Consider the following 9,623-nt stretch of genomic DNA (forward strand, 5'->3'; position numbering starts at 1 on the left):
TATATTGTGAGAGTACTTGTACTATACTTAATTTTGATATGCTAAAATATGTGATAAGAGGACAATAATTATTTTTGACCATTAAATGATGTGATATGACTAATCTCATGGCTATAAGATTAGGAATACTATTAGCACTACAAAAAAATTCACTTTTAGCAGCGGCCAAAACTGTCCCTAAAAGCAAGAAAAAACGTCGCTAAAAACTAGAAGACCTTTACCCGTAGTTGAAATAGCGACGGCCAAACTGCCGCAATAGCCCTGTCGGCATATCCTTATAGTGACGTTTTCCTCAAACGCTGGTATAGTTATTTTTATTACGACGGTCAATGTAGTGACAATTATAAATGTCGCTATATCTTAAATTTACCTATTACTTGCTAACTTTATAGCGACGGGTCGACTGTTGCTATATCCTTCACTTTTGCGACATTTTGTGAACCGCTGCTATATTTTGACTTTATTTCATCAGTTTTATACTGTCGCTATAGCTATAGAATTCTTTTTGAATTTTATTTACAGCGACGGTTATTAATCGCGATTACAGGCTATGTTTACTATTCAATTACCAATAATATATATCTTGAAATTTTCAATGATTTACTAACCATTAATGGTTGTCTCTCACTTATCCCTACTCATTATATATCTATAAAAACACTATTTTATTCTAATGGCTCAATATTCAATAATTGTAAAAGGTAAGAGAGTCTGCATTTTCATAATCCCAAAATATCCAAAACACCTTAATTAAAAGGTTCATTACATAATCCTGTAATACAAAATAGATCCAATATTTGTAGCAAACTAATAGCCCACACCATAATCTAAAAGGTACATATAAACTTGTCACATGACAATAGTACTCAAAAATATTACTCATGACGCCATTTTATAAAGACCTTCATAAAAAATGTTCAAATCAAGAAATGACGTCCATTGTTTGATACTTCATATTGCCTTATTTCCTGCAATAAAAATGATTGAATGAGCATAAGTATCATTTTCAATTTCAAAATCTATAAAGAAAGTTTAGACTATAAATAATTCTCGAACAAGTCTTATTTTTTTTGGAAAGTATGTGGTTTACATATCAAAAAATAAAGATTACAATGAAGTTGAAGATCATATTTGCATATTAAGATAGATCAACCATTAAGAGAGAAATCAACAACAAATGGAGAAAGAAAATACAGTAATGCAGAAATGTAAGGTGGCTAAAGATTTAAGAAACAAATTGTTCTCAATTTGTGTAGTTAGTTCTTGTTGTTCTTTAAGCATTGCAAATTGATTTCTAAGATTAGATATGGGTGAAGACATCTAAAGGGCTTAGAACATGTAAGTAAGCAACTAACAATTATTAATGTCTAGGAAATTATATCTAAATATGTGCCCACCTTGCCTCTACTATTACTCCTAAGTATAGAACTCTGATGAATCTCAAAAAAGAGAGAGCAGAGTTTGTGCTTTCCTTGCTTGAAAGAAATGGAAAAGATATATCAGTCCATACAGCAACCTCAATATTTATGAGCAAAAAACAACTACTGTAAAAGTTACACATATTAGAAATAAATCCAGAACAGATTTAAAAGAAAAAAATGCTATCATACCTCAAATTTCACAGATCCAAGATCAAGCTTTTGCTTCACTTCTTTAAGAATACCAGGCTCTGAAATGCCAAATCAGATGTGAAAGTAAAATTGTGAACTAACAAACACTATTTTTCGGCAAATCTTGCAATATAAATTATTTATTTTGTTTAAAAGAAGAGAAACATCAAAAAGAGAAAGAAGGAAAGTAGGAGATATCAATGCAAATAATTACAGAAAAACCAGACGCACATAACATATTACATTTAATTGTCTACGGTTGACAAAGATTTGTGTGCCCATATATTCTCGGATAATGTATATGTTAAGTCACCAATTGTCCCAAAAGCTTAGGCTATTCAGAAATGGGCCCAACAACACCATAATGCACCTACAATTACTCGTCATACAGTTTGGTTATAAATACCAATAATTCTACAATGACCACATTTGTATACCTTGCAGTGCTTACCATCTCATGTGTCACCACTGCATTGCATTGGTAACAAACATGAGTGGTGGCCCCTTTAAACCAATGCAATGACGACACATATGGTAAGCACTTATTGTATACAAATACAGTCATTCTAGCATTATTGTATAAATATTGACATCTTCATCTTAACTCATTCTACAATTTACAACAATAAATAAATTTGTACCATCCCATTTACAATAAGATAAATAAAGGATACCCATTAGACAAAAATATTCCTAGCTGGGCAGTGAGAGCTCAATTTGAAGTCTAGATGTTAGTCATAAGTTCATCCTACATGGACCAGGTTAAATGTTATTTTTTACCTATCTCGCATTAAAATATCAAAATGATGGCCAAAATTTTTACGGAAATAATACTTAGGGTCTGACAAATTAATAAAAAATAGGAAGAAAAAAAAATTACCCGAAACCAAAATATCAAAGATTAGTCTCCAAAGAGAGAGAGAAAGAGAGAATTTAATTACAATCCAAACTAAGCTTCAGAGTTGGAAAGCAACATTGCTATTAAGGGCAGGTATTGAGGCCCTCATTTGGGCAAACCACTTATATCAATGTGGGGGTGGAGAACTACATGTACACCCCAGCTTGTTGTCAGTGCTTATCAAGTCTCTAACATGCAGAAGGTAATATAAATATTGACCAATGTATCTCCTTCTCTTTCTTTTTTTCCTTGTTTTTTTTAAAGCACAAAATATTTAGATTAGAAAAAAAAAAGTGAATGAAATTTGTGTTTGGGTAAATGGAACCATGTTTGCACACTAAAAATAATTGCACAGTACAATGGCCGATTCAATAACATTGTTTCTATGTCTAAAATTAGGCTCTAACTGAATAGATATGCCAAAAGCCCACTGCCCAAGTTGCCTTGGGCCTGACTATTAAGTGCCCCATCGTGTCGGGGAGGGGGGCTCCAAAAGAATTCATATAATAGCCACATTAGCAATTGTCAACATAGCACTAGCCAGAAGAAACATTACCATTGCTTGAGGAGTTACTAGCAATCTGTTTTTACTATAACAAAATCAAATAAATAGCAAAGAATATTAGTGAAAAGTAAAATCACAAAAGAAATTACTGTTCTTGTGTAATGGTGTTAAGTAAAAATATAACAGAGTTTCTACAAACAATATGAAAACAACAAAACATACAAGAACAATAAAAGTAAAAAAGGGAATAAAGCCATAACGATGAGATTTAATTCATAATTTACGAACTACAATTGGCTCTGTCGATGCAGAAACAAGTTGGCCCTCAACTCCATCCTCTCTTACAGGAGTATACAGTGCCACCAGTCTGCATTCCACATCATCAACATTAGATTTGTACATTCTCATAGTCTCCTTTGCAATATCACACCATGTTTAGCGAGCAAACATCTCAACTGAAATATTGAAGTTGGATCTTTTGATGAATAATTCTAGAAACTTTACAAGTGTCGATGCCTTCATCTAGAGTCATAAACTTACCCAACCTTTTGTTATTGACAACCCTAAGACGTGAAGATATTTGTTTCTTTTTAAATAAAGAAAGAGGTATTGTTGTGAACCTAAAAAAAAAGTCTTTTTAAATAAAATAAAAAAAACAAAAGTAAAAAATCAATGAAGGAATGCATTAGTCAAACAAGCAAGAAACTTGCAACCAGAAAACTTGCATCTTTATTTATTTATCTCATGGTTCAATTTATGCACACTTTCATAAAAGCAATGACAATAAAAAGAGGCAACAATTTTCTCTAATCACATTATTAAGCCAACAAAACATTACAAACTGTGCACTAAATTCATTGACAACAATTTTCTCCAAAAAAATAAAAAATAAAAAATATAGAACAAACAGAACAAAAATAAACAAAAAGGTAGGCACTATTACTCCATTGTGGCATTTTATCAAATATCTAGCATACATAATGATTCCTCAAGCAAGAGATTTTACTGTGTAATATCAACAACAATCCATTCACTTCACTAATTACATTTGTTAAAATATGAATATCATAGATTATCAAATGTATATGTGTGTGTGAATATCATAATCAGAATGCAAAACATGTTAATCAATCTATTTTATAAATTATTTTCCCAAATCAAAATCATTCAAAATGTTCATGAAATTCTTTAGAGTAGAGGAGTTTTGGGGATCTTAACAATGAACCCAAACTTGTCCGAAGATGCTTTATGTTTTTATGGGATTCTTTATTTTCATGATTGTTTCATAGGTATAGTGTTTGGGAAATGACAGTAGATAACAGAGTTAAATCGAACAGAGCAAAGTGAAAGGGTTTTGCTAATTGGTATGGAACGGGTAGAGAACATGAAGTGGGGTGTAATTTGAAACAGAGGATGAGGGAGGAAGAAGACAGTGAGGGAGAAAGAAAAACTGAGACAGTAGAAGAAAGAAAGAGGGGTATAGAAAGAAATTGAGAGACAGAAGAAAGAGGGGGGTAGAGAAAGAGAAACAGAGAGAGTAGACTAACCTTGAAATCACAGTGGTGAGGAAGCTTGATGTCGTCAACACGCCGCGGTGGAGGATGAACGAAGGCTCTGATACTTCGCAAAAAGGAGTTTTGATAGGCTAGGGCACGAATTGTAATCAAGGAGAAGGAGATGAACGGTTTTTTTTTTTTTTTAACATATCAGAATTTCAGTCCAAAAATTAAAAAATTCAATTTCGCGTAAAATCAGAAATCTATTTGGCGGGCCTTCTTATTTTCCTTGGCTTTTTGTAACGTTTAAGGTCAAACCGCCACTATAAAAAAATATATAGTAGCACTTTAGGAAAAAAATGTTACTAAAAATTTTATTTTTAGTTGCGGTCAATAACCGCTACAATAGCCCATCTATAGCAGCATTTTTTATACTGTTGCAATAAAAAACGCTACTAAATCTTGATTTTCTTGTAGTGTAGGCCATGTTTATTTGGATGTACATGAGTTTGGGATTGGATTAATAGTGCAACAAAATTATTAATTCAATGTTTGGTTAAACAATTGAAATACTGACTAATAATTCATTCGAATATGGTATCTCACATATCATAGATTATTCAATCCCATAGAGGGGAGTGAGATATAAATTTGAGGACTAAGCCAAAGTCTAAACTATTAGTTCTTCCTTATAATCCTACCTCAATCCAAACATAGGATATGATACACATTCCAAATGGATTTGTAGTCCTAGGACTACTAATCATGGGAATATTAATCTAACCTAATCCAGTCTACCCAAACCAACATGGCTTTGGGGTGTAATTGTTAATCTCCCATTGGCGGAGTAGCAATATCGTGATATTAACAAGCTTATCCATTTTAGCCAATCAAACACAATGTATCGTTTAAAAAAAAAATGTAGGAACAAGAAAAAAAATTTGGTGGGGGAGAGAAATTACCTATCAGTGTTAATTTAGGAAAATTATTATATATGTAAGGAAATCTAATAATTTTAATTATAAATATTAATAAAATTATCACCAATTTATAATTATTTTTAAAATTCTGCAATGATATGAAAATTTTCACACACACAATAAATAAATAAATAAAATTGAAATGAAACCCAAGTTGGATTCCGCGATCTTACCAGTCCTAATCCTCTCCTGGTCTACCAAACAAACAAGGCTATAAAGTTCACCATTTCTCTTCATATATATTCTGCTAAAAATTTGTTCTTCATCAAACACACTAATGCCATTTCTCTTCATATATATCCATCCAAGCAAGGCCTACAAGGCCAGCGTAGCTATCTTCATGGATCTCCACAATGGCCAATTAGTAGCAAAAGAGTTGTTTCAAGCTCAATCCCACATATACAAACATGCATTCAGTTTTGCTACAATGAAAATGTCCTTGTTAATTCACTTGGGGTTTTTTGCTACAATGAAAATTGATCCAAATCATGGAGATCAAGAAGGGTATGTCCTCACTCCATCATCTAAGCTTCTCATCAAAAGTGAAATGGCCAATTTGTCACCATTTGTCCAAGCCATGGTCGATCCGGTTTTGGTCACCCCATGGCAGTTTTTGGGAGATTGGTTTAGAAGACTGCACATAGGATTGCCATGTGGGAGTTTTGTGACAAAAACCCAAAATTCAATAACATTTTCAATGAAGCAATGGGCAGTGACTCAAGAATGATGAGCTTGGTGGTTAGAGACTGAGTGTTTGGAGGACTGAATTCATTGGTTGATGTAGGGGGTGGTACCGGTATCAATGCTCAGATCATTTCCGAGGCGTTTCCTGGTATAAAATGCACTGTTTTTGATCTTCCACATGTTGTTGAGAACTTGCCAGATGAGAAGAACTTGAACTATGTTGGGGGCGATATGTTTCAGTCTTTCCTATTCGCGGATGCTTTTTTCTTCAAGGTATGCAATTTTTTGAATTCTTAGTTCCAGTGATTGAATCTGGTAATTGAGCAAATTTTACGATTTGCATCATATATGTGGGGCAATTCCTCTCTCATCAAGTTATTTCAGTAAATTTCTGTCTTTTATTTTTTTTTATTTTGGATTTAATTTGATGTTGAGTTGCTTCAGTATAGATTGATCAAATAGCCGAATTCTAAAGAGAAATCATTTTTGATGATCCAAGATCCTACATATATTGATCTATAGAACTATTATTTATTTGTTGAACGGATATATTGATTGACGAAATCACAATTATACTTAACAATAAAACTATCTGGAAAGGTCATATACGTCAAAGAACTTTAATTTTCCACTCCTATTAACACCAAAAATGTGTACAATTTAGGAGAATTGTAGCAAATTATCATTTTTCTCCCATTATTTCTTTCATTAAGGAAACACAAGGAAACCATAAGTTAAGGGGATGGCTGCATGTGCTCTGATTCATTATTTGGGCCATTTTATCCAATTCCTCGGTACTGACAATTGATACTAGAAAAATAGTTTTCAAGTATTTGTCGCTGAATTATTCTGAGAAGTATTCTATAAAGCAATTAATGTTCATATAATAAGCAAAGTAAACTTTAAGATAATCAATTGAACTTGAATGTGTTTTTGGACTTGAAAATGGCAGTGTGTTTTGCACTGTTGGGTTTTATTTCTTGGCAATCCCGTTTGGCAAAACTCCTTTGAGTTGTAATTTTATTCGTATTTTTATTTCAGTGATGCTATGAGAGTTTAGATGTGAATCCAACCCGAATTGTGTCTTTCAGAGAAGTTTGTGATGATAAAGCTTTCAAGATTGCCACTTCGCTGATTATGACGGGGATCGAGCTGACATTCCCCCGCTCGAGTGGGCATTCCCCCGCTCGAGCGGAGAATCCCTGGTTCCAGCAGTTTGTCAGGTCTGTAAAAATACTGGAAGGTGTGATTTCGTGCTCGAGCGGGTTCTCCAGCGCTCGAGCGGACCTCTGTTATATCACGCACAGATTTTGCTGAAGACGCTCGAGCGGGATGTTGGGCGCTCGAGCGGACCGCGCGAACACAGTTTTCCGGATTTCAATAAGGATTGGGTTTTCTTCCAAATCTAGGATTACTTTTTGTTTTTCAATAAGTAGTTGGTTTTCTCTCAAAAACCACACACTCCTCAAGTCCTCCAGATCTTATTTTTTTGGATTCAAAGGTGTATATCTGGGGAAATTTTGTTAGTTTACTTTGATGTTTTATTGAGTATTCAACTCATGGCTTAAAGAGAGTACATCAAAGGTTGTGTTTTGTTCTACAAAAGAGAGAGTTGTTCTTCGGTGGATTCTGAAGAATTCGAGCCTGAAGCTTTGGTGGATTCCGGAGTGGCTCATCGTAAAGACAATTCCGAGGTGAAGACGGGGTTGGAAGAGGCACATAGAGGTTGGTTCAATTAGGCGTGGATTCGCTAGGTAATTGAGAGTATACTTGTGTAATTCCTTTAAATCTTCTTAGTGGATTGTTTTGTGGCTGTTGCCCGTGGTTTTTTTATCACAGTTGGAGGTGTCCAATTGCGGTTTTTTCCACGTAAAATCGTTGTGTCTCTTTGTCTTGATTGTTTGATTGGGATTGTTATATTCTGCTTAAAATTGATACATAATCACAAATCAATATCTAGGGGATTTCTAGATTTTTCATGCATAATTGGAGTGACGAGAACTGCGTAAAGATACTGAAGAGATGCAGATAAGCTATTCCAAGCAAGGAAGATGGAGGGAAGGTTATCATCATAGACATGGTGGTAGATGGGGACAGAGATGAACATGACATTACTGAGACAAAGCTTGTTTTTGACATATTGATGATGGTTTTGGTCACTGGAAGAGAAAGAAGTGAGAAAGAATGGGAAAAGATATTCTTAGAGGTTGGCTTTAGTCACTACAAGATCACACCCATCTTTGGTTTAAGGTCCCTCATTGAGATATATCCTTAAATTATGTAAGGTAAATTTCATTTTACCTCATCGTAGTTTGGCTCATTTGCAAATAACATTTATATGGCTTGTAAACTGAAATATATCGCTTTCCACCTAACTTAATTTTAAGTGCATGCCAAAATGAAAATAATACATCGAGGTTAAAGTGAATTTTGTCTCCTAAAAAAATAACGAAAATGTTCATGTTTTACACAATGAGATCACTTATGTATAAGGATATTTTAGTTTTTTTTTATTATTATTATCTAGCTTTTAATGGGTCTAACGGTAATCTTTGGTCTAGAAATCAGAGGGAATTATGTTCTTATAAATGATAAGGGTTGTGTGCAAATAGGTTAAACAATGAGGGACTAAAGTGAAATTTGTTCAATTATTCATTGTGAAACCTATATGACTCCTATAATAATTCTTGTACTGTAAACTTGTTCTGGACTGTAAAATATTGCTCATTGCTCTGTTTCCTTTGTTTCCACATCTCTTTTAAACTTTAATTACATTGGTGTTGGGGTTTTGGTTCTGTTCTAAGATGAACAGTTCTAAAAAAAATTGGGATCGAGCCGAGCCGAAACGAGCTGAATCATTAGAACCTATGGAAATGAGCAAGAACCAAACCAAAGAAAAATGTTCGGTTCCATGGTTATGGGCTTGGGTGTGTGGTTGGGTTGGGCTTGTTCGGCCCAATATTAATCTTTTTGGGCTAAAAACATTTAAATTTAATTTTACTGTAAACCGGAATTAAATTGTTCCGGATTTACTGTACACCCAAACAGGGCCCTTCCTATTTTTGTTATCTGTTTAAATTGTAATCCAACATATTCAAATATGTTTGAATTCAAAACTAACAGGTTTCATACCTTTTTAATTCAAAACCTACAGCCACCATTACATCTATAAATAGGACAGCCCTCATTTGGATTTTGTAACTCAAATTTTCGTCCTCATAATTCTGCAAACATCTCTTCATTTTGCTGCATTATTTTCTTGTCAGAGAGAGTATAAACACTTAGTGTGTTCGTTAGACAAACAATTTGTAGTGCTGCTATTGTTTGTAGTAGATCATTTTATCCTGGGAGATAGACGTCCAAATTCTGAAAGCACCGTGGAGAGGACGAATCTGTCTTAAGGACACAGTGTCAAACACTGGACTTGATCAAATTATAATTCGAAGAAAT

General features: G+C 33.8%; 1 protein-coding gene and 1 pseudogene across 4 annotated transcripts; one reads left to right on the forward strand and one right to left on the reverse strand.

Moving 5' to 3' along the window:
* Nucleotides 1-689: 689 nt before the first annotated feature.
* LOC145798795 (187-kDa microtubule-associated protein AIR9-like) lies at nucleotides 690-4,759 on the reverse strand. 4 transcript variants are annotated; one of them, XR_014340432.1, is made up of 5 exons: nucleotides 4,561-4,681; nucleotides 3,298-3,380; nucleotides 1,611-1,669; nucleotides 1,398-1,475; nucleotides 690-968 (listed from the first exon to the last, which is right to left on the reverse strand). XR_014340432.1 is itself a non-coding variant. In XM_082887803.1 (5 exons), exons 2-5 carry the CDS (start codon nucleotides 3,419-3,421, stop codon nucleotides 918-920), a joined length of 312 nt encoding a protein of 103 aa, XP_082743929.1. In that variant the 5' UTR covers nucleotides 3,422-3,468; nucleotides 4,561-4,691; the 3' UTR covers nucleotides 690-917. The 4 variants fall into 4 exon arrangements, 2 of the variants coding, with proteins under 2 accessions (XP_082743929.1, XP_082743930.1); XM_082887803.1 differs by having other exon boundaries at nucleotides 3,298-3,468; nucleotides 4,561-4,691; XR_014340431.1 differs by lacking the exon at nucleotides 3,298-3,380 and having other exon boundaries at nucleotides 4,561-4,759.
* Nucleotides 4,760-5,793: 1,034 nt separating this feature from the next.
* LOC114315519 (trans-resveratrol di-O-methyltransferase-like) lies at nucleotides 5,794-8,516 on the forward strand (annotated as a pseudogene).
* Nucleotides 8,517-9,623: the final 1,107 nt, after the last annotated feature.

Source organism: Camellia sinensis, chromosome 9 (assembly GCF_055761805.1).
Source record: "Camellia sinensis isolate YWXY chromosome 9, ASM5576180v1, whole genome shotgun sequence".
Taxonomy (NCBI): domain Eukaryota; kingdom Viridiplantae; phylum Streptophyta; class Magnoliopsida; order Ericales; family Theaceae; genus Camellia; species Camellia sinensis.

Bases quoted from the DNA above. Each gene is read 5' to 3' on its own strand.
- LOC145798795 (XM_082887803.1), bottom strand. From the start codon at position 3,421: ATGAGAATGTACAAATCTAATGTTGATGATGTGGAATGCAGACTGGTG. The intron at 1,670-3,297 runs GTAAATTATGAA...TTGGCATTTCAG, and splicing joins GACAGAGCCAATTGTAGTTC to AGCCTGGTATTCTTAAAGAA. The intron at 969-1,397 runs GTGGGCACATAT...TTTTTATTGCAG, and splicing joins GGAGTAATAGTAGAGGCAAG to GAAATAAGGCAATATGAAGT.